We start from the raw sequence: 26,020 nt of genomic DNA, 5'->3' as shown, positions 1-26,020 counted from the left end.
CACTTCCGTACAAATAACTGAGCTCAACTCCTGGCTGCAGCGACTGAGTTCTGGTACCTGCGGCCGGCAGCGACAGACGTGCTGACTTTCTAATTAAAAACCACATTCCAGGAAGAAAGTGTCACGTCAAGCAAGCCACCCACTGCCGCTCGACTGACAGCCGCGTACTTTTCAGAAAGCTTTTCACTGCCTTTTTGTAAGTAGATGATCTGTACGGTGCTAAAAATAAAAAAAAACGAAATGTCGCAAAAACATGAAGAGTGGCATGGAAAATAATGAGTACATTAAGCTGCTAGATTTCCTGGTCCAGAAGACAGCCCCGTTATGTCTTTTCCTTTATCCAGGTAAAAATACGGAAATTGATTTCTTAATTACAGGTACGGGACATATTGTGAGTTAGGGCAGGCCTCCTAGGGTGTGTAACTGCGGTCACCAAGTTTAAGGCTAGTCTCAAATATTATATTTTGTACATTTGCAAATTCGGATTGCTACATTCTCACCAATAGATACCTTTACATCTTCATAGGCTTGTCCCTGTCTGAAGCACTATGCCGTCACCCAGCACGCCCCTTGCCAGGAGCGCCCGAATGACCCTGTACTCAACAATTGTGGTCACGATGCCAGGGTGAGAACAAATGAATGCTACATTTTATTGGGTGGCTAAAATCCTTTTACCAACATCTGGTCTCAGAAAGTGTATACAATAAACAGAAACTCCATTGGGACATCCCTTTGAACTCAGCTGAACTAAGATGCCCCTTAACCATGACACCAATAACTTTCTGGAGAACCAAGCAATATTTTTTTATGCAGGCTGAACTATTATGTCATGATGATTTAATGTGTGCTCATTTAACGCGGATGATTAGCGCATGACAAATCAATATACAAATCATTGGTTTCATACAGCTTTCATTACGTGTTGTTTGTTTCTACACTTTTCCCTCTTTTCTCTTTTGAAGTGATAGAACATTCTAGAAAGGGACCTCTCAGCTTTCATACACACAACACAGGCCCAGCACCTCCCCCAGGGAGCAGGGTGAACAGGGAGGTCTCACCTACACTATGTCTGGTAGAGAACAAGCTTAAAAGGGGCCCTGACCTGGGGACGGAGTAGGTAAAGGGAATGTAAGCAATTTAAGTGGTGTGATGAGGGAGACTGGGACGAGGCATATTTCGGGGGTTGCGAGGTGAATAATCTAAACTTTATTCCGATGTTTTTTTTTTTCGTTGTTCCACTCCTTAATTTGAGGTAAACCAAAGACAGACATGTTTACGCTTGACAGATAGACCAATGTACTGCTAATTCATCTGCATTTATTATCTTCATAAACAAACACATTTAGAGTCCTTTGCTCCCATCACTACTAAACAAAGGCCTCCCTTCCACTTGGTGCTCAGCCAACGGTAGTGCTGAATGAATGGGCAATAGACGGCTCATGTGGCTGCTTTGCACGTGTTAATAAGAACCCTTGCCAATGGGGTGGTAATTTCCCTTGCAGGCCTCCCTAGATTGCCCTCCTAGGCAGCCTGATCTGTCACCAGGTAGTTTAAAGAAATGTTAGGTCTACTCCATTTTTTTATGTCAAGAATGTGGTCCACTCACCCTTATGTGACCCACCAAACATCAAAAACAGGATATCTGGTCTGAGAGACAAGTCTGGCTTTAAGTTCATTGCTTCTGCCTGAACCCCAAAAATGAGGCAAGATACATGAGACACTCTACGTCCCCCAGATGTCGTGGAGAAATTGTGCTAACTACAAAAGCCAGTCATCAAGTAACGTGGTGTCAATTGAGTCACCATTCTCAAATCAATGAAACTGCATACTGTGAAAAACAAAGTGACTGTCCGGATGGAACCAATCGATGGGCCAAAGGATGCGCAAGAGCAAAGCTGCAGAATAATAATATGCGAGAAGTCTCCATTCTTCTACACTGGACTCGGTAGGCTTTGATTGCAGCCTGTTAGAACCTTTAACTGAGTTTCGATAAATATGTGCCACAGCCATTTGAGACGAACTGGGAGTTGAGAAGGATCTCTCACAAAACGTACGCCTCTCCTTAGAGAAACACGATTGTCTGAATGGATATATAGAGCTAGCTGTCTAGAGTGCCCAATGCACTATATACCCACACACTCAACATCCCAACCAGTCAGGTCCTTCGGTTGGGGCCCGGTACCAACTTGTCCTCAGTGCGCTGACTGCACAACAACCTCCCTCTGAATTAACAGCCAAAGCCACTGCCTTCTAAGACAAAGAGCATCACTGCTTTTGTGCTTGTCTAAACGTGTTGACAAATGAAACAATCTAGGAAACAGAAGAAAGGCATAACTATCTCCATCAGGCCCTTCTAAAGACATTGTAGCCACTCCTCATGTCTAAGACACTGGGTACTTTGTGCAAACAAAAGAAGTTGTGCATTCTACAGAGAGCTGAAACCACTTTCTGAAAAATTTTGAATATCGAGAAAATTCCTTTGATGCAGAAAAACCCTGATGAATTTGTTCCAAAGTGTCCTCGATAGTATGTAGGTTACACCTTGCTGAGGGCAGTAGTAATGGCGTGGAGGGCCAATTTATATTCCTTCAAATGTTCATACGAGCATCCTTTCTGAAGTTGCTTTTGTCTCGCAGTTTGCAGGGCACACATGTGGTGATGATCTTGGTTTGGGAATTGGTGGTAGTGGTGTATGTGCCGATGAGATATTGTGTCTAACAGATGAGAACAGAAAGTGCAGTTGAAAGGCTAAATGAGATCAGTGGGGACTTGATAGATGCACGCCGAAATGACATGAATGCGCATTTCACATCTCAAGTTGGAATGGATCACAGCTGATGGCGAGGGGCATTAGGTGTAAAGCTTATAAAGTCATGTATATGGATCAGGATGGGTTCAAAACGGTTACACGTGAGTGGGTGGAGAGGCGAGTGAATTGATGAAGGAATGTTTGAAGAGGAGATTTCAATGTGTTTTACATTTTGTTCTCCAAACTGAGTTTCTAATCGTGAAGGAAATCGAAGCAGGGAGATGGATAGGTTGCTCTATAACTAAATCAACACGGTAAAACAAAGTTTTAGTGGATTTGGGCGGGTGATAGAGCACCATTCTTTGAGCCAAAGAAGTGGTCATGATCATAATAATCACAAGTTGGGGGGAAGGGTGAAGGGACAGACAAAGAGGTGAGATATGGGTAGAGTGATTGCTTTAGAAGGAAGCCATCATTGTCTTCATTTTGGTAGAGGTATGGTGTTTAGAAGGCTTGGGCATTACTGGTGTTAATGGCAGATCTTGCTGTTGAGACTGGATGACACACTGACACACTGATTAAAGAAAACACAGGACTGGCTGGCACATGACCATCTAAAACTGAATCTGTTGAAAACCAAATTCTTTCTTTTCTTCCCACCCCATAGATCCCTACCACCGCAATCATGGTCTCTTCTCCTCAACGTGCTAAATGGCACCTCAACCATCTGCAAAACCATTAAATCTTTAGGAATCACACTAGACTCAAAACTAAACATGCAAGCTCACATACAAGCTGCAACCAGAATGCTAACCTACATCTACACCCTCTAGGAAAACTAAAACCATTCATACCGTCTGATGACCTTAAAAGGCAGTTTAATCACTAGTGCGCTCAAGACTGGACTGTGGGAATACAACTCTCATTGGTCTACCTGAAGCTACCCTAGCCCTAAAGAAAACAACACTAAATGCAGAACCAAGACTTGCACCAGGCGCACGTTATTAACGCATTTTCTCATCACTCAGGACCCTCAACTGGCTCCCAATTGAATCTAGGATCCATCGGAAGGTTGCATGCATAACACACAAAGCGCTGCTCAATTCTGGGCCCAAATACATGACAAAGAGGTTCAAGCTATGAGGAGGCGAAAGGGATTCTAGAAGTGCTAAGACTTTCTTATTAGAACCAGCCAGATAAAAAAAAAGAAACTAATGGATGCAGTTTTGCTGGAACTGCTCCATAAATATGGAATCCCCGACCAACCGTAACAAGAGCAATTACCTCACCCTAGCTTTTCAAGAAGGAAGTTAAAGCCATACCTCTAGAAAATCTTGTGCCATTAGTAAACTATTAACACTGTCATTCACCCCTTTTTTTAAATATTGTATCCTATTGTTTTATAACTACCTTCCTGAGCTCTATGTACTTCAGATCTGAAGTAACTGCACAGTAACCCTCATCAGCATTCCCTTTGTACAGCGATCTGATACCGTGATGGTCATGTTCATGCTTTGTTCTTTATCCATATTGTTGCTCAACGTGTGCACAGGGTAAAGTTTAATTCAGTTGACACATATGCACACATATGATTCCTTTTATCATTTAAAAGTGATATTTTCATATATTTGAGGTTTGTAAAATAACAGAATTTTTACTAGGTTGTTCTCAATCCTCAATATGAAATGTGTAACTCTATGTTCCACAATAGAAAAGTATATATTCTGGTAAAAGTCCATAATTATAAAAATTATTTGTAGGAAACTAATCTTTTTTTGCCCTGATCACCCCCATTTTTTGACTGAAATGTGTGGTTACTGACTTCGAATGTGCCCTGGACTCTGAAAACAGGCACTGAGCCGGTGCTTTGTTTAAAAGGTATATGTTAATTGGTGTAATTACAATTGGTTCAGACAACCTACCTGTAAGTTCCTAGTATATGGTAGGACATGTAGGTTTAGAGAGTACACTGGTCTTAAAGCTCTTAAGTATGCACTGCTGTGGTGTCTGGTGTCGTTTTAAAGCCAGCCCTGCCTTGCAGGCTGGTTTTAAAATGAAAGTGTGTCCAAATTCGACTATGAAATTAAAAATACTTCCAAAGTCTAAAAATATTTTTTTATTACATATAGGTCACCCTTAAGATCTTGCCTAGGTGCCCCATGGGCAGGGTGCCTTGTTCTGAAAAGCAGGGACATTATAAAATGTTTTAAATGACGTGGTGAGGGGAAAAAACAAAGTCGTATTCCCCATTGTAGGTCTGCTATCTCCAGAGGCTAAAATGGGAAGGCGTTATTAAAAGTTTATAAAGTCTAACATTTGACAGTAATGAGCTAGCAACACAATTCATAGTATCAGAATAATAATTACAATAAATCCAACAACTTGATAAGATCGGATTTATTATAACTATTGCATGAAAGGAGTTTTAGAACTTCCTTTTCTAACGTTACCTAAAGCAGTCTTGTGGCAACCTTTTCTGATTGGCCAGTCTTTGACTGCCTGAACCAAGGTGCTCCCTGATTAGGTATGAATAGGACTGGGTCTGAAACAATACAGCCATTTAGTGGGAGTAGATTTGGTTCTTGATGAGCCAGGGACAGAAAGGGGGCTGGGGAGATAAATTGGTCATCAAAGGGAGAGCCCATGTGTCACAGGACTCAGGCCAGCCCCCACTTCCTTGATCCACATTCAGATGGGAGCCCCTCCTATTACGTAGATTAAGAGAGGGACTGGAAGGGGAGTGTAGGGAAAGGTTAGCCATAGCTGTGGGTTGAGTTAGTGGGACCTCAACTCCAGTCAAATAGTTGTTAAAAATAGAGTTTCTATACGATATGGATCTTGACAAATTGTTGGTGTAATGTGATCTTTGCACTTTTGATTACTATAGTTTTTGGCACTTGCCCACAGAAACAATTGTTTTCACCTTATATATTGATGTGTCATGTTTAGTAGGTGTATTGGTTTTTTGTTTTTGGCATGCATTTGAATGTTATGAAACATGTGTAAATGGTGTTGAAGTAATGGCAAAGAAATAGCCAGGACCACGATAAAATATTTTAATTGGTCCTCAATCTGCTAAAATAAATAGCAGGAACTAAAATAAGGTGGCCAGATCTCATCTTTTTTGAAAAACGTTTCTCATGTCCTATCTGGCAATCAAAACGGCACAGAACTCCTCTTCACAAGAATTTTAGAAAGTTGGCATTTTTCTTCTGCCTAAGGTTTCCAGGGCCTTTCTGGTATTTCCCAGCTGCCTGGGCCGATGTTGGCTCTCCCACTAAGAAATGTGTATCAGATCCAGACAGTGAACAAAAAGATCATGGGTGTAGAGGGAGTGGGGCTTCCTAAAACGATTGCTGGGAAGGAGTTGTGCCTAGCCCTGATTACACTTCAAAGGAACCTGCCTCCAGCACACATACAAAGGAAAGGACACCAGACCTTTCCCTGACTTTGCTTCACTAGCCAGCCTGGAGCTAAACACAGGGGAAAGGGATGGACTGATCAAAAACGGTTTTGGGGTTATACATAGGGGGGTCCTGCACCCACAGGTTGGCACTGAGCATAACTGTGGCATCCCTAGAACATGTAGGCAAGCAAGACTTTGGACCTGGAATGTGATGGTGGCAACACCATGGGCAGCTGGAAGGACAAGTCCCATGATGCCCTGATAGACTGAGGACACTGTCTGCATGTGACCCCAGGCCTAATGGGCCTCTCCAGGTCCAGTGATGCTGCCCCCTGAGAACCCCAACTGGTGGAACCCCTGGGTGTCTGTGCCCTAGCAGGAGGAGGGGAGCATCATGAGCAAGGCACAAGAGAGAGCTGGTTCAGGGAACCTGTGAAACCAGCTCCATGCGAAGTGCACTCTTCAGAGGCCAGGAGGTCTGCTGAAACTGCACCAGGAGGTCATGACCAAAATGAGCCTAAGATCGAAAAGATTGGCCCCATGGGGCACAAGTTGTGGCATTTCAAAGGAGTTCGACCTTTGACTCCCTTTGCTCAAGAAATAAAGAGCATGACGTTTTGCAGTGATTCTTTTCCAATTTCCCCCTGATGTGGGCCAGTGCCATGAGTGTGCTTGGGGCCTCCCATCACCAAAAGCTTATCTTCCTGGGGAGCCCCATCTCTCAGGGCAAACTGGAACAGAAATAGCCCTGCTAGAACAGTTCATTCAAGGATGCAGCCCAGGGACCCCATCTCTGGGCCCTTAAGACAGAGGCAGAGTCTTGGGAACCCATCTCCTGTACCCAGAATGAGAAGCTTCTCCCCACAGAAGAAGCAAAGGGAAGTGCTCATGCACAGCAGGAGGAGGAAAGGAGATGGTTGCTGTTCAGCTTGGAGCTCCATGCGGGGAGCTGGCCGGGGGATCTCTAGTCTATGGCTGCCTACTATGTGTCCTTAAGGTGTAAAATAAAGGTTCAGATGTGTTATCTTGATATTTAAGGCTGTATTGACGCTATATTACTGACAGTAATTTTTGTTAATGCTTTATTGACAATAATGATTGCATTTACAAACGATTACTGACACCAGTGATAGATTGATGATTTTTAGGTCTCGCTGAGCCAGCGCATGCGCTGCCCTGCGAGAAATTTAGTAAACGGGCTTTTAAAAGTGCTACCAGAAGCTTTTCCTGGCCTCAAGTTTGTGTGCACGTGCGTGTGCACGAGCGCCGATGCCATGTAGGTTTCAAGGCTCATTAAGCCTTTGCCTGCCTCTCGCCGTGCTTTAATTCCATCCTCCTCCCCCACCACAGATCACGTCACTCTGCTGGCCTCCACTCCCCCCTGCCTCATCACTTTCGCTTTCACGGCCGTGCGGCCGCGTTACTTACATGGCCTGGTGGGCAATGCTTGTTGTGGAACGAGAACAAGAAAACTGTGCTGGAAGTTCAGACGGTGTTCAAGAACCCGAACCCATATACAGTCCACCCCACTGGAATAACTGAACTGTCGGCATACCAAGAAACCAAGGAGCTCCCAGAGGACACACAATGGGTAAACGCAGCACTATGCATTAAAAAAAAAAACCTTCACGCTACATTTTTTCATGCACATAGTTCGTCGTCTCTAATGCTTCGTTGTCTCTAATGCTTCCGTGTTCCTGTCCACTCCCTCCAGTGACAAGTTGGTACGTTGTTATTTACACCATTCCATTGCACACGCGTGTGTCCCGAATGTGGTGGTTCCGAGCCCATGTCAGCTATTTTGCTGACCGCTTGAGAGTTTTCCGTCTCCAGCACACCAGCGCAAGGATCCTTCAGCGCCAATAGCGAGAATCAACGGGAAAGACTCCCTTTACCTCGGGCTAAGACAGGCAGTCGAAAAGCAGCATTTATCTATAATTCTCTTTCATGTTATAGACCCTGGCAATGCTTGCGGTAGCAGAGCTCTAAGCAGCAGCTTTGAAGAACTCCAAACTCATGCAGGGCGGAAGCAGATAATCTTCAGATAGAATGAATTTATATAACTTTTACAAAATGCGAAAATAGGACAAACTGCATATTTTGGGCTCCAAGGACTATGGCAGGTGGTGTGTTTCAGAGAGGAAGTCAACCTGAAAATTAGGAACTTTGGTCGGGTGGAGGGGCGCATGTCCACGGCAGTTTTTCAACATATTGCTCTAGATACATTTACCAACAATTAATTGAAAAGGAGGCAATGCTGTAACTTTAGTGCTGTCGATCATTTGGCATACATCAGCCCTCCCTTCCGCCCTGAAACAATGTGGCCAGCTTACCCTCATTCATGCAGGGCTGACAGGACCTGCTTAGGTGCAGTGTTAAGGTTCAAGTGGTCTAATGCCCAAGTTGGACAATGGGAAATTAAGAGCTTTTCTGAAATGTCTGCGTGTCCTGCTTATAGGCCTGGACAGGCATGCTTCTGCCATGTAGCTTTATAAAGATTTGACTGGCCAGAAAATTGCCATCCTATGTCGAAGCTCTTTGTAGTTCTCAGCTAAAGATAGATTTAGATGTCTGTCACATCCTCTTGCTTCCATCACCTTACAAATGCTCAAAGTGGGCTTTGGGTGAGCCCTTGTCTCATGGCTCGTACATGCTAGCATTGAGAAGCAGAAAAGGGGGAGATTTTAAATAAACCACAGGAATTTATTTTCCCCATTGAATTATATTGAAGTGCGGGCAATTTTAAAAGGAAAAAAGGCTAAAATTAAGCCATTCCTTGCTTTAAAAAGTTAGGAGTCTCCCGCCTAAGTTTGGTGAATTGGCATGTATGTGACTGGAGGTGTGTTGTTGGCCATTTCAAGTCTCTGTTATTGATTCAGTGGCTTTCCTCAATAGTATTTGTCTCACCCAGGAGCAGTTCGGTCTCTGTGTTCTGATTGTAATCTTTCACTGCTGACTAGAGCATGAGGTCTTTTTTTTATGTTTCCAAAACGCACGCACTGCAGAGCATGCCTACGCATTGGCAGATTTCTTGAAATGAAAAACAGAAAAGCCACTCCAAAACGGGGCTGCCGAGTCTGCATGTGTCATGACGCATGCCTCTACGTGTGCTGTGATGCAATGACAGCCATTTTGACATTACCTAATAGCAATGCAAAGCAATAATAGACTGTGTGATACAAGAGAAGCAAAACCAGCAAGAGGTCTCTTCATTAAAAAAAAAAAATACTTTTTTAAGTAGTAGCAGTGGTTTTCTCATGATATGTCCCACCAGGATTCCGACTTCTCTTATCGGCAGGGGTGTAACATAGGCGCATGGGGGCACCCAACTCTCCAGAGGACCTCCACCTTTCAAGGGGTGGGGGGCCCATTCAAAGCAAGACCAATGAATATCTGGGAGATGTGGTAAACTCGGTGGGATTATGACATTCTGCAGGGAGGGAGGCATCTTTTTTTTTAGCTATGCCACTGTCTATTGGCTGATAAAAGTGTGGGTCTGCTACTGCTCAGACTCACTCTCACACTCTCTCTCACTGACTGACTCACTCTCTCTCACTGACTGACTCACTCTCTCTCATTGACTGACTCTCTCTCTCACTGACTGACTCTCTCACTGACTGATTCTCTCTCTCACTGACTGACTCTCTCACTGACTGACTCTCTCTCATTGACTCTCTCTCACTGACTCACTGACTCTCTCCCACGGACTCTCTCTCACTGACTCTCTCTCACTGACTCTCTCTCACTGACTGACTCTCACTGACTGACTCTCTCACTGACTGACTCTCTCACTGACTGATTCTCTCTCACTGACTGACTGACTCTCGCTAAAACACTGACTCTCGCTAAAACACTGACTCTCACTGACTCTCTCTCACGGACTCTCTCTCACTGTCTCTCTCTCACTGACTCTCTCCCACTGACTCACTCTCACTGACTGACTATCTCACTGACTCACTCTCTTTCACTCACTGACTGACTCACTCTCTCACTCTCATTCACTCTTACTGACACTCACTCTCGCTGACTCACTCTCTCACTGACTCACTCTCTTTCACTCACTGACTGACTCACTCTAATTTAATCTCACTGACTGTCTCTCGACCTCACTGACTGACTCTCTCACTGACTCTCACTCTCTCACTGACTCTTTCACTCTCACTGACTGCCTGACTCTCTCACTCACTCTTAATGACTGACTGGCTGACCTTCACCCTCCTGTTATTTATGCCCCCATAAAAAAAACACAACACGCAATTATAGGGACAGGCAGATACAAGTTGCCAGCATTAAAAGGACAAAAAAACTCAAGACATTATTTGTAATACTTTTTTAATATGGTCGTTTAGTTGTACATAATGCTTTTTTGGTCATACCTATGGTAACAAAAATGCTTCTGACACTTCTTTATTATAACTTTTCTTCATGCTGCAAACTTCTGTACAGCACAGCTTAAAGACATAGGTAAAGTCAATATCTCTGGCTAAACACTTATAAGTTCCCAAAGGCGAGACCTATTGGCTATGCCAATGCTTGTTTACATGCAGTTATTGGTATTTTAATGTGGTGGCCCTTTGACATTCCCAGTAGACCTGTTTCATTCAAAGCGACGCTCCATATAATGCGATGTTCGATCTAGTATAGGTGGAGGGAGGGCAGTACTGTGATTTTGGCTGTCATGACCATTGGGGGTCAAATGTTATTTCAGAATGTCACCAAAGGTATTCTATCTACCAGATGTGTATATATATTTGTAAATGAATGTGTAGGGTGTTTGTGTGTGTGTCTGTAAAATATATGTACTTTTCCTTTTTAAAAGAAAAATCACTGAGGGGCAATCATTTACTGAGTGTTTTTATTGCATGCCCGTGGATCAAGATTACTGGCCCACACCACCTCCCCTCAATATTCGTTGGACTGCTCTGCTTCCCAACCTTGAGAGAGTCAAGTGCTGTAATGGGATGCTTGGTTCCCAGAAAGGAGACAAATGTGAACCTATTACTTGCACAGGCCTCACAGCCTGCACAACCCAATTTCTTAAAGTAGCATTCAAACCCATCACTTTTTTTACCACTATGGCATTCCAAATTGAGCCGAGCCATATGCAAATCATCTATTATCCTGCACCAATAGGAACAGTACGGCCAGATCTGCCAAGCTAGATCCTCTTTGAACCAGAGAACAAGCAACCCAAGATTTATTCGGGCTAGTTGGGCCTCTTTCATTGGATTCAGCTTGGTTCTAGTGGCACAGAGAGCACGGAACCAACATCTGGGTGAACACTTGGACACGCAGAGATAACATCAAACACACAAAAAGCAATAGCGGGAATTCTTGCAAATATTCTAACCATTGGCAATTGTTCTGGGTAGCATTTCAAACTGTCATTTTATGCCCGCCATTCCATTTCTGTTTAAGCTTGGCCATACTCAAATCAGCTTTGGCCTGCACCAAAAGGTACAGTCCAGCTTAACTATCAAGCCAGGTCCTCTCAGAAGCTGGACACCAGCATGAGGTTGCATGGTGGGCAAAAAAATGTAGGTTGGAATGGTACCTCAAGTGATTGCAAGCATTCCTCCTATCACCTTTCATGTATTTGAGGATATGCCAATGCCTGATTCATAGCATGATGTTTCTCCTCCAAGCCCTCTTGCAGAAGAGAGCTTTTATAGCAACTGCAACTCTTTGGCACAAGCCTCGAACCAATGTCCGTCAGAATCTCTGTAAAAAAGGCTGGCCATGTGCAGCTGCTGAACCATTCAAGAGGATCAACAGAGGTGATAGTAGGGGTTGGCAATTAACTCCAAAATCTGATTAAAGCCCAGCAAAGTTAACATCAATCAGCCATGCGTCGTTGCAACCAGAGGCACCATGAATTGCGAGAAGCACAAAGGTAGTGCATGGTGGAATTAGCAGAAAAGAGATAACTGGCAATATGCTGCCTGAACCACACAGTCACAGAATATATCAGAATGGTAGCAGGTGGTCATATTGCACTTGAGATTCTTTGGAAGCACCTGCCTTGCTCAACAACAGGGATGATTACACCCACTGCCCTTTTCTCCAGTGCATCCATCAGTTACCACTAGCATCAGCCATTCTCCATCTACTCCCATAGCTTCACCATCTCACTGTTCCCAGAAAGTGTCCAGATCTCAAAGATATTATTGCCAACCTGCCCACCACCAACCAACAGACACCTGACTGTATGGAAAATACTCAAAAGAGAAGACACACCTACTACGATCATTCTGTTCGTCCACTACAGGCCCCAATAGACCCATGACCCCACCACATCTACAACCTGGAAGGACCAATCATCGAAAACACTCTCACCAGCAACACCTCCATCACATCCCCCACTTTCTCTGAAGACTGGAAGCATGCAGCAGTCAGTGACTCCTCAAAAAGTCATCAGCCAACCCAAACCAGCTGAGCAACTTCCGCTCCATCCCAGAAGGCCATTAACAAACAACTCAACAGCCACCTCAAAGTACACCAGCTACTAGACGACATCCAATTAGGATTCATAAGTAACTATAGCACTGAAACAGCACTACTCGTGGCCACTGATGGCATTGGAACCTTACTGGACCAATTTGAGACTGCAGCCCTCATCCTGCTTGACCTCTCTGCAGCGTTTGATGTGGTTACACACAGCACACTCATCAGAAGACTCAATAACATTGGCATCCATCCAAGGACCCTCCCTCACCTGGATAGACTGTTCCTCATGGAAAGAACACATAAAGTCAGACTAGCACCCTACACATCAGAATCCAGCGGCCCGATTCACAGAACTAACTTAAGACAAAATCCTAAACTTACCACTATTTTCGTATTCACAGAAGGCACTTACTCATTTTGGTATTCACAGAAGACACTTACTCATTTCGGTATTCACAGAAGTTAGGACTCCTAACTTTAGGACTCCTAAATGCATTCTGTGAATACCGTAAGTCTTAAAATTAGGATTTTTCTCAATTTAGTAGTAGTAAAGTTAAGACTCCTAACTTTAGGACTCCTAAATGCATTCTGTGAATACCGTAAGTCTTAAAATTAGTGTTTTTCTCAATATAATAGTAGTAAAGTTAGGACTCCTAACTTTAGGACTCCTAAATGCATTCAGTGAATACCGTAAGTCTTAAAATTAGGATTTTTCTCAATTTAATAGTAGTAAAGTTAGGACTCCTAACTTTAGGACTCCTAAACTGAGAAAAATCCTAATTTTAAGACTTTCGGTATTCATAGAAGGCATTTAGGAGTCCTAAAGTTAGGAGTCCTAACTTTACTACTACTAAATTGAGAAAAATCCAAATTTTTAGACTTTCGGTATTCACAGAAGGCATTTAGGAGTCCTAAAGTTAGGAGTCCTAACTTTACTACTATTAAATTGAGAAAAACACTAATTTTAAGACTTACGGTATTCACAGAATGCATTTAGGAGTCCTAAAGTTAGGAGTCTTAACTTTACTACTACTAAATTGAGAAAAATCCTAATTTTAAGACTTTCGGTATTCACAGAAGGCATTTAGGAGTCCTAAAGTTAGGAGTCCTAACTTTACTACTACTAAATTGAGAAAAATCCTAATTTTAAGAATTTCGGTATTCACAGAAGGCATTTAGGAGTCCTAAAGTTAGGAGTCCTAACTTCTGTGAATACCGAAATGAGTAAGTGTCTTCTGTGAATACCAAAATGAGTAAGTGCCTTCTGTGAATACGTAAATGGTAGTAAGTTTAGGATTTTGTCTTAAGTTAGTTCTGTGAATCGGGCCCCAAGAACCTGACCTGCTTACTCCCCCAAGGTTAATCTCTCAGCCCTACCCGGTTCAACATCTACACTAGCCTGCCAAGAATACACGATCTGCATCCCTCTCATTCGCTCACACACCCAGCATTCACAAAAGCAGAACAGGAGGTCGCTCATTTTCCTATATCACACCCAAAACCAGGACCAACCTACCACAACACATCAGAGCCTCTTCATTTCTTGAAATCCGCAAGAAGACTAAGACCTAGCTTTTCGAGTGCAGGACCTCACGCCTACCCACCTGCTCAAGTGCCTCATACAAATCCACATAACATAACATCAAAACAATAAAATAAACATAACATAACAAAATAAACAAAGCATAACATAATTAAATATTCATAAAATAACCATAAAATAAAAATAACATACCAATAAAATGTCTCCATGAGGCCAAGAAAAAGATCTGCCTGTAGAATGCAGATCCATCACCAATCACATTTCCAAGAAAAAAAAGAGTGCATCTTAGTTATACAAAAACTTTTGAATTAATGTTAATTTGTTTATAACAAGAAATGTATTTCAATATGGATGGTAGGTTATGTTAACTCTTTAGGAGTGTTCGAAGCTAGGGGTGCAAGTTCAAGGCCAGCATTTAGGTTAGGTATGAATTCAGATTCCCAGGTGAGCTTTTCAAATATAAAGGCATTGGGAAACAGTTATATGACAAGTCCTTGGGCAAGATGGTGGGTGTTTAGGAGATTGAGTGTGCCCTGGGCAGGACCGGCTCTAGGGTGGTACCACCAGTGCAACTGTGCTGGGCGCTGACTTGGGAGGGATGGGGGGTCGCAGTTTTTCAAATATTATGGAATTAAAAGCACTTGCTGCTGTGTTCCTTGCCTCCATTAATTTTGCAGCAACAGTAACAATGTCAAGATAACTCTGGTGATTAATGGACCTGCTGGACAGAGAGATGGAGTTTTGTCTAGACAAAATTATGACTCATCATAAATGGGCAGTGGGTTAAAATGCCTGCTGCAAGGAAGTGTACCATGCAGATAACATAAATGACTATAATAAAAATAGTTCAGTGGGTTACTGCTTTTGTCAGAGATCCTTTTGCTTGCAGTTTATTAGTTAAAATCCTAATATAGAACATTGAGCAATTACCTGTCATCAAAGAGCTGCTTTCAGAAATGCATGTGAGAGTGTGATTTTGGAGACTGGAGGGGCACTGTTAAAGGGGTGGTAGTAAGGGAATCCTTGGAGAAGGAGGTCACTAGGGGCACCAACAAACGTTGTTGCACTGGGCACCACCATCACTAAAGCTGGCCCTGGCTCTGGGCGATGCGTGAGTGACCACTTTTTAAGACTCATGTGCATTATCACACTTTGCTTTGTTGTTATGCCTGTTTCTATAAGAACATTTGTTTTCGTTTTTAAATTGTTTATGTGCATTGATTTTGTGCAATAACTTTACATAATTTAAGGTTGTAATATTGCAGGCAAATATTTTTTGTGTGTTTTGACAAAGACCACTGCTTTGGGCAGGAGAAGACCGTTGGTGCTAAATCCTCATGTAGAATTGGCTAGCCTAGAACTTATACTTATATTTTTTTATTTTATTTTTCTGCAAGTAGGTTTACCTCAGTACTTTTCCAAGGTTTAATGCTGGTGACTTTTCCACATGCACATATTCTGTGAAATTAACAACTGAAACCGTGCACACATTTTGTCTGGCCCAACTCGTAATTGGGCCCTCAATGGCATATTTATCAAAGGTTTTGTGTTACCCTTGTACCTCGCAAGGAGACGCATATACTCTGCATTAAATATACTGTGTGCCCTGACATTATTATCTTTTTTTATGAACTTTATTTTTCATTTTGTGATAACAACACAGTGGGTAGACATATGAGAACAGCGATCTCATATCAGCATATGCTCAAAACACCGTAAGTACGAATAACACCTGGGATTCAAACATCTGAATAACCAATAATTATCATCATCCACGTACAAATACATAGGAATGTCAGGGAGGCCTGTACATAGCAATACTATGGATAGTCACTCTCCTCACTGTTTGACCCTTTCTCACTAGCAGTTGACTCATTTTGATAATTTGATTTCACATCTTCAGGTAGTGGCTCCCTACATAAGTCCCTCCACGTGCTAATATCCTCTTCCGATTCCACGTCTTTCCTGCATTTCTCCATGTGAATCTCCTCCGCAAACAACCATTCTTGCACATCCTTCAACCAATTGTCTACTGAGGGGGAGAATTTGCTCATCAATACTATGGCTATCCTTCGTCTTGCTAACACCAGAGTAAATTGCAGTAATTTATATGCCATCTTACATTTTTTGGGTCTCAGTACTAGTCCCAGCAGGCAATGTATGGGGTTAACCTCTACTCGAAGCCCAGTTCCCACCCTCACGTGCTCAACCACTCGTAGCCAGTATTGGTGTACCTCCGCACATCCCCAAGACAAATACAGAAAATCTGCTTCCTCCCTATTACATCTAGGGCACTCACCTGAGCGATTGGGATCAATGCGAGTCAATCTCACTGGAGTCAAATACACCTGATGCAGAAAATTATAGTGTATTAGCTTGAGGCAAGCATTACAGGATACTGTGCATGTCAGAGTGCATGCTGCCTTCCAAGTTTTATCTCCCATGTGCATCTGCAAATATCACTCCCAGGTAGTTTGTTCCCTGGGGGAAGGAGCCTGTGAGTCGACCTGAGGTTCCGTGAGAATCGTTATGATGTTTTGGGCATGATCGAATATGGGCAAGTTTGGTATCTATGAACCGTAAATGACGAGTTTAGTAAGTGTACGCGTTTTCGCTACACTACTTGGAAGGGTTCGCCTTCTTTACGCGTTTCTTCATCTGAACCCTCGGGTTCCATTTTAGATACGGCATCCATTTTGTTTCTTGCCCTCACGTAGTTAGCTAGCAGGCAAATGACCGCGTCATGACCCTTAGTTCCCAAGCCTTACGGAAGACGCATATTCCTTTCATGCGTCTTTTATGACCAGGGGAATGACACTGCAAAGGCAGATGGCTCCGCTTGAGGGTAATCTTGCTGTGCCGGTCTATTGTTTCAGCCGTGCATGTGCTAGGATCGAATCCTTTGATCCTGCGATCATGCTTCCGATATTACCCTCACACTCTTTTCTCTACTGTTGTCTGTCTTCCTTGCAGCTGTTCTTGTCTCTTTCTTTTGCTCGTTTATAGCTAGAGTGGAATGTGCCTGACGGTGAGAAGATGTGCTTTTACAGTTGGGAACCGGCAATGTTACTGTAATTATGTTTCGGGTTTCAAGAAGCCCTTTTGAAGTTTATTGTGGGAACTGAGGTGTAACCTTTTGTTCATATGTTGTCCAATGACGAAAATGTGTATAAAAGGAGCGATCCACATTTGCAATTTGAAGCAGACTCTCAGAACCTACACTCTGTTGTACTTCTTGTGACTTTTGCCTCCCTGCAGTAATAAACGCTGATCTTTGACGCCGAAGGAAGTGTCCCGTGTCTCTGTCACTTGTGCGCTGAACAGGTATCCCACGAAGGTTTCAGGTGTTGTTCCCTGGCACCGCTGGACCTTAGAAAGAGTCCAGTCCTTCAGTTGGCGCCCAACGTGGGGCGACATCAGCGGTACCGGTCCAAAGCCTGACGATTGTGAGGAGCTTCGTGTGAAATCTCCGAGGGAATTTGCACCACGCTTCATCGATCCTGTTGTCGAAATAAGTGGTCCGAAGATTTTTCCCGCGAAGATTCCCGCCTCCTGACGGCTGCGACGGACCGATGCCCTGACTGTCGACCTGTTTTGGCGCCTGGTGTAGTCCTTTGTACGGCGAGACGATAAACGGGCCTTCCTGGTGACGCCATTGTACTCTCAGTTAAGTATTTGTGGGTCGCTCCCAGTGTCCTTGGTTGTTGTTGAAACTTAGTTGTTTGCATGGTTCCATTGCATTTGTGGTGCTTAGTTGTTGGTTCTTAGTTGTTATTTGACAGTTGCAATTGCCAAAAACCGAGGGTTTTGACTTTCACGAAGATTTAGCGCTTCGATAACCCTTGAAGTTTGATACTTGGTTAGTGAGCAAGATGCCTAGCCGTAGTGGTTTCTTTGGTTTCTTTAAATGTTATAACACTGATTCCCGGTTGGAGGACTCGTGTCCGATACCTCCAGTTGGGACTCCAATTTATGAGCTCTATAGTCGACATGGTGTAGGTCCTATTATATATAATGCATATTGGGTTCGTTATACGAAAAACGATGGTGACCTTAGTTGGCCACCGCATGGAAGTTTTGAAATTACGATTTTAGATAATCTTGAAGCTAAATTGTTTAAAAAGAAAGCTAGACCAGCTATGTTCGATTCCTTTCGGTTATGGCGTAAAGAGGCCAAGCAGAAAGAAATCAAACAGCTTAAGAAGAATAAAAAAGAAGGTATCATTACGATGATGCAAAGTGCAGAACAGTATCAGCGAGATAAAGCAGAAAAAGAAATAGAAGTTTCTACTAGACTGCATCACATGAGGATAGACAAATGTTATCCGGTTTTACCAACAAGTCTTGATAAGAAAGAAGAGGACTCGAAGGAGGATCCTCAGTTAGCGTATTTGATGAAATCGCCACCTCCTTATGCACAGGGTGCTACAGCCCCTGTAGTTCCTCCTGTCGTTCCAGCGGCTGCTGGTCAGCCTGTTGTTGGTCCTGTAATTGTCCCTTCAACTGCCCCCTTGCCTGTACCTCCTCAGCCTCTTGTTCCTGTTACCTCGACTGTCCTGGCTACCTCTGCTGTCCCTACGTTCACTTCTAATGTTGTTGCTCCTGCTCTTCTTTCTCCTTCTGTTCGTAATCGTATCCCTAATACCGTTGCTACCCTTTACTCCCCACTTTCTGGATCGTTATTTCGATCCGATGTCTCTGAAACTCCTCAGAGACGAAGTCAAATCCCTGGTGGAAGGGAGAGTGCCACGTTGGTAACTATGGCACATAGATGGATAAGACACCCTGCTAACTACCCTCCGCGCATGGTTTTTGATACGTTCTCTCAGTTTAATGAGCCCACTCAGAGATTCGTGTTTGAAGAAATTTGTAACTTTTTGAGAGAAGAATGGTATAATGATGATTTAGATAATGTACCGCCCGATATGACTGAACTTCAGAGTCAATTTTCGAACGGTATGATTGTAGGTGGAGATGTACAACGTGCACTAGAGCGATTGTTAGCCTTTAGATCCACAGTGCCTTCTCGTGTGTCATTTGATGATGACACCGATAATACGAAAATGAACTCTGGTCAATATCCTATGAGAGAGGTTCCGCCAGTATGGATGCCAGGTGATGCTAATGCTAATCCTGTGATTCTTCCATACTTCCAAAGAGTTTGGATACACCTCCCATGGAAGCGATCAGAAGTTTTGCAGGTGAAACAATCCTTGCCTGATCGACGCAAGAATCCGGCAGGTTATTATAAGGAGTTATCCCAACTGGTGGATGCTTCTATTATGAACCATGCTGACATCGACATGCTGTTTGGAAATGCCGTACCACAACCGATTTGGGCAAAAATTCGCCAAGAGAATCATTTAGTTGAGTTAGGTGGTGACTGGGCTACACTAGTAGCGGCTGATGGACAACACATTGGTGGGGCTAAGCCCGAGCAGTTAATTTTGGATCTACCCCAGAAAAACATTACACTTATGAAAACACTTATGCCAGCGATGAGGGTGAATTGGGATAAATTATCGGCTTGCAAGCAAAAGAAAGACGAGAGTGTCTCGGATTTCTTTACTAGATTTGAGGAGGCATTTGTCGATCATAGTGGTCAGGACATGAGCACCGAAGGAGGCCAACGGTTATTTGTTGACAAGTTTGTGTTAAATTTGTTGCCTGAGCTATGCAACAAATTGAAGAATTCGGAAAGTGCATGGGCTGTTTCAACCACTGCACAGATATTAGCGACGGCTCAATATTACGAGAATAGGGAAAAGGAAGAAAGTGATCGTTCAGACAAGAAACGAAGGAGCTCAAAACAAAGGTTTTGTTGCAGCAGGCATATCCTCCACGTTCAAATCAAAATGATTTACAACAGCAGTATCGACCACGAGCCCAGTACACTAGGATGCAGTTGCGCTCTGACTCCTCTGACTTTAGATCTACGCTTGGGTATAATCAGTGTGCATATTGTAGGAGAGAGGGCCATATAAAATTCGATTGTCCCGTTTTACGTGATCGTTATAATAATGTTTCGGCTCGGGGAGGTCGTGGTGGTCCTCAACAGGCCTCTCGAGGTAGAGGTCGAGGTTTCGTTCAAAATCATGAGCGCTCTACTGTTTCATCGGACGCAAATAATTGTTTCGACCAGCGAAATGCGGGGTCCGATAAATCCGCACAGTACCATGTGGACGATTATTATGTTGAGCATGAGATTGTTGCAGACGACCGTTACTAGGACAGCCATCGACAAAGAGAGGGAGTAGTGTCAGTTCCGGTTGATCAGAGAGGGCCTTACATCGCGGTTGCCACATCTGGCGTAGTTGAGCCTTTTCTGTTGGACACTGGTGCAGCAAAAAGTTCCATCATGCATTCAAAACTTCCTGGCGCACCTTTGTCTGGCTTAACGAATGTTTCCATTGGATTCTCTGGCGCCCCTGTTAGCAATCCTGTCTCTAGCCCTTTGTCCCTTGCGATTGGTCCTCGTGAGCTGGAGGCTCCATTGATTCTATCCACTGGGTGTGGTGAGAATCTTTTGGGTCTGGATTTGTTGAAACGGTTATATGCGACTTTGTACTGCTCTCCTGCGGGAGTGGAGCTTACATTGGGTCAGAGAGTAATATCTCCTATGTACTTATCAGTCGATAAGTTCCCACCGGAATTGAGTTCTCTCCCTGCGTCTTTATGGGCAACAGGTCCCAATGATGTGGGCCTGTTAAACATTCCACCCTATGTGGTCCAGTTGAAAACGAATGTTCGATTACCGCGTATACCTCAGTATCGTATCTCTCTTGATGGTGAGCGAGCGCTATTAGCGATCGTTTATGACCTGATTAAAAAGGATGTCATTGAAGAAACTCGGGGAAATGTGTGTAATAGTCCTGTGTTACCCATTTTGAAATGAACTGATCCATCTAAGCCTCCTGTGTACCGTTTTATAATTGATTTGAGAGAAGTGAATAAAATTGTGATCCCACAGTTTCCTGTGGTGCCTGATATCACGGCCTTGCTGACCCTGATTCCAGCTTCTGCCTCCTGGTTCACGGTGATCGACCTAAAGAATGCTTTCTTTAGTATTCCGATCGCTGAGGAAAGCAGAGACCTATTCGGATTCTCATTAGGTGGTCGCAGTTTTAGATTTAAACGCGCACCTCAGGGCTATTGTGAGAGTCCATCGATCTACAGTCAAGCCCTTAAAAGTCAACTTGACGCATTCGTGTTACCGACGGGTGCGGCTTTGATTCAATACGTTGATGATCTGTTGGTGGCAGCCGATACCGAGGATATTTGCAGAACTGCTACAGTATCGTTGTTGCAACATCTATGTGCCTTACATCACAAGGTGTCACCTTCTAAGCTGCAATATTGTTGTCAAGAAGTAACCTACTTAGGTCACTTATTGTCAAAAGAAGGGAGAAGTTTGACCCCAGAAAGAATCACAGCGATTGCTCGAATGACTGTGCCGAAAACCCAGAGAGATGTACGTGCCTTTTTAGGTATTACGTCATACTGCAGACAATGGATTCCAAATTTTTCATTATTGGCAAAACCATTGTTAGCTCTTACGTGCAAGGATGTTCCGACTCCTTTGCCTTGGACTGAAGAGTGTCAGAAAGGTTTTTCTGAATTACGTGATACGTTGTGTTCGGCTCCTGTGTTAGGTACCCCTGACTACAGTAAGCCGTTTACACTATACGTTCACGAGACAATTTGGCGACAAACAACGTCCATGTGCATATTTTTCTTCGACCTTAGACCCAGTAGCTAGAGCATTGCCGAGTTGTTTAAGAGCAACAGCGGCAGCTGCGGTGTCTATTCGACAGTCCGCAGGTCTGGTCATGGATAATATGCTCACGGTGATGGTCCCGCATGCAGTTGACACTCTTTTGAATCGAACAAAAACTCAACACCTGACAAGCGCAAGATTATCGGGTTATGAGTTGACACTTTTGGCAAGTCATATACGAATAAAAGGTTGTAATGTGTTGAACCCAGCAACATTGTTGCCGGTCGGCATGGAATCAGGTGATGTAGCACCACATGATTTCTACTTAAGAACTGAAGAAGAGACGAAAGGTCGTATTGACCTGAAAAACACTCCATTGGTACATCCCGATGGTACTTTGTACGTTGATGGTTCATGCTTTAAGTTGCCGAATGGTGAAGTAACGACTGCGTATGCTGTGGTGACGTTGAGTACGGTTGTGGAAACTGCGAGATTGAGTCAGAATTCGGCCCAGGCGGCCGAATTGATTGCGTTGACGAGAGCGTGTGTGTTGTCTAGAGGAAAGCGGGTGAATGTGTTTACCGATAGTCAGTATTCATTTGGCGTAGCGCATAGTTTTGGTCGATTGTGGAGAGAAAGAGGATTCTTTACGTCGCATGGTACGAAGATTTAGCATGGACAGCTTGTGAATGACCTTTTAGATGCACTTACATTGCCTAAGCAGGTGGCCATAATTAAATGTAGTGCGCATCGGAAAGTGACAGATGATGTTGGTCGTGGTAATGCATTTGCGGATGAGACTGCTAAGAAGACAGCCAGAGATCTGACAAATCGAATGTATGTTACGAGTTCAGTAAGATGGCCAGCGGAGACTAGCATGTGTGAAGACACAATTGAAAGTGTGAAGGAAATACAGAACGAGGCCACTGAGATGGAAAAGACTAAGTGGAAAGAAAGCACGGGGAAGTTAGACGGGAATGGATGTTGGGTTGACTTGTCAGAAAAACAGAGATGGATGTTACCGGATGCATATGTGCTTGCTGTTGTTACAATGGCCCACGGCACAGCACATATTAGCGCAAAAGGAATATGTAAGTTGTTGTCTCCTGTATGGAAGAATGATGGGATTACTAAGTGTGCGGAGAGAGTGGTTAAGAACTGTATGGTATGTTTGATGTATAATCCTGGTAAGGGCACCCCCACTCCACCTGGTCACTTTGCTCCCCCTACATGTCCCTTTGAAGTTATCCAATTGGATTTCATCCATATGGAGAGATGCAATAATCTGAAATATGTTCTAGTTGTGGTTTGTGCATTCTCCAGATGGATTGAAGCCTACCCTCTTAAGGATAATACTGCCCTGTCAACAGCAAAAATCCTGCTCGAGGAATATTTCCCTAGGTATGGAATGCCACGGATTGTATGGTCAGATAACGGAAGTGAGTTTGTGGGAAGTGTGATGAAGAGTGTGTGTCGTGGCCTAGGCATAGTCCAAAAATGTCATAGCGCTAATCATCCTCAGTCGGCAGGTTTGGTGGAAGGATATAATGGCACCCTGAAACTGAAACTTGCCAAAATCCAGGCAACGACTGGTTTATCGTGGCCGGATGCTTTGCCTTTAGCTCTCTTATCGACCAGGGCAACCGTGCACTCTCGAGTAGGGCTTAGCCCATATGAGATTGTGTTCGGCCGTCTTGCGAATATTTGGGGAGTTCCGAGGCCTAAGGAGTTTAACAGAATTGAATATCCAATGTTGATTGACTATCTTTATGATCTGACTGCTAAATTGAGTTTGATTCATCAACAGGTCTTTGAAGCTACACCGGCACAAACTGAGGGACCTGGTCATCGGCTCCAACCATGTGATTGGGTGCTTACCCAGAACTTTGGACGAAAACAAAATCTTGAGCCAAGGTTCGTGGGTCCCCACCAGGTGTTACTGGCAACAAGGACGGCGGTTCGACTGGAAGGCAGAAAGCATTGGGTGCATGCCACCCACACCAAGAAAGTTCTGTTTCCTTTGCCAGCAGATGCGTGGATCAAGAAAGGAGTACAGAGACCAGTACGGTCCCGGGTTTTATACCATTCAGTGATGCTCAGCTCGTAAAGACCGATTTAGCGCAATCAGACATCCCTGTTGAACCAACCGAAACTTTACCTAAGTCATCACTAGTGGAGAGTTCAAGTCCTGGATTATTACCTGAGCAATCGAACACTGCTTTGCCATCTGAACCGTTGTTTGAAGAACAGACTCGACCCGGGAGATGTCGATATTTTCTTCGACCACGCAATAAGGACAAATAAATTCCTATTATTATTTTTGATTTTACATTACCCCCTCATATTTGCCTTGAATATTGTGGACATTTTATATTGTGTGTACCCTTTTCTTTTCGTACAGCTAAGAGACTTATATTAAATTGAATGCTCAATTCATTTAAAACCTATCATCTGGGTTGGTCGTAGGGCCGTGCGGGTACTTCCTTCTGTTTAGCAGGTTATTGACAATAGGTCGATTTCTTTTGTCGATTTCTGGGAACTCCTGGGAATTGATAGTCGCTACTCGGAACGAAGTGCGTCAAGAACGTCACGGACGGTTTTTAGAGGATGGAATTTACTATGCTGTCGAAAAGAGAGAAAATGTTGGCGCAAAGATCTAAATTGCATAAGGTGTTTCGTACAAAATGTTTTTTGTTTCAGATTTTTATGTTATTCCTAACTGTTTCCATGTTGCTAGTGGGTGGAGTATATTTTGGGATTCAGTTACTATTGCCTTCCATTTCGCCTACTCCTCCTTCACATGATTTGAATCTTGCCTCCACTATTTCTCCACATTCCTTTCATCTTTTGCCTCAACATGAACAAGTCAGACGTGCGGAATTTATGAATAATTCCTTTGTTCAACTCCTGCATCAGCATCAGTTGGTGATGAATACTACCAACTGTTGGGTGTGTGGGTTAATGCCACATACCATGGATAAGGGTATTCCGTATTTAGTTCTTCCTTATAGTCCCCAAGGGTCAGCTCGAGCATTCCAAACTATGTTCCGTAGTGCACTAGATTCCTACCCCCATCGAGAACCACGCTCAGTAAACCTTGGTCCTGGCCCGTATCACAAGTCTTTGGCGATAGCTATTGCTGATTTATATAGAGACATTTTTGATGCATCGCTTATCCCAGAGGAGGAGGTGCGAGCATATAAGGATCTGAGTGAGATTGATTATAGTATATCAGTGGGTGATAGACAGCTTAAGAGCTCGTCTCCGATTTGGATCGTACCTCACCTTGGTCACTTTTGTCTGCAAGGTCTTGGTCAAAATCCGAGAGCTCAGTTTGGGAAGAGTGCTTTTACTGAGACGTATGTCTTACCGATGCTCTCTTCCCCTGTCTTTCTGACTGCCAAGGGTACTTATTTTGTGTGTTACGATCGTGCTTATACATGGTTGCCTCGTGATTTCTCAGGCACCTGTTATATCGCGAATCTTCTACCACCGACTTTCACTGTCGCCTCAGACTATCACAAGACTAGAGTTGTGAGAGGCGTTATTAGTGGAGAGGATACTGCTGGTCAAGAGGCAGGAGACTTCTTTAAGGGTTTCCTACCGTTTTGGGGTCCTATGGTTAATAGTAGGAACTTGAGACAGCTGACTCATGTGGTTAAATCGACTGCTAATATCACTGCAAGCGCCCTTGGTAATCTGACAGCAGAGCTTCAGGCGGATAGACTTATGATGCTACAGAACCGTATGGTTCTAGACGTTGTACTAGCAGATCGAGGTGGTGTGTGTAAGGTCATCCATTCGAGTTGTTGCATTTTTATACCTGATAATGCTCCAACTGTCTATCAAGCCATCTCAAAGTTGCATAAAATCTCAGAGTCCATACACGTGGACGAGGGAGATTGGACGCTTCTAGGATGGTTTTGGGGCCTGATGTCGACCTGGGGTTGGAAGATTCTGATGATTATAGGGATTGTTGTGACGTTTCTGTTCACATGTTGTCTTTGTGTACAGTGTGGTCCTGCCTTATGTGGCCTTTGTGCTACTATGTGTATAAGAAGGCCATCTGTTACCAAAGAGGCATTGATGGATAGGATAATGTTCCAGCAACACCTGAATGATCTGATGAATATTGAAATCGATTCTGATTTCGACTAG

General features: G+C 43.7%; 1 protein-coding gene across 1 annotated transcript; it reads left to right on the top strand.

Annotated features, from left to right (window-relative positions):
- On the top strand, positions 1-26,020 carry LOC144763877 (endogenous retrovirus group PABLB member 1 Env polyprotein-like). Its single transcript, XM_078649874.1, has 2 exons — positions 1-196; positions 23,670-26,020. Exon 2 carries the CDS (start codon positions 24,470-24,472, stop codon positions 26,018-26,020), a length of 1,551 nt encoding a protein of 516 aa, XP_078506000.1. The 5' UTR covers positions 1-196; positions 23,670-24,469.

Source organism: Lissotriton helveticus, chromosome 1_1 (genome assembly GCF_964261635.1).
Source record: "Lissotriton helveticus chromosome 1_1, aLisHel1.1, whole genome shotgun sequence".
In the NCBI taxonomy this organism is placed as follows: Eukaryota; Metazoa; Chordata; class Amphibia; order Caudata; family Salamandridae; genus Lissotriton; species Lissotriton helveticus.
This window is presented reverse-complemented; position numbering and strand designations above follow the sequence as displayed.

Bases quoted from the DNA above. Each gene is read 5' to 3' on its own strand.
- LOC144763877 (XM_078649874.1), top strand. From the start codon at position 24,470: ATGGAATTTACTATGCTGTCGAAAAGAGAGAAAATGTTGGCGCAAAGA.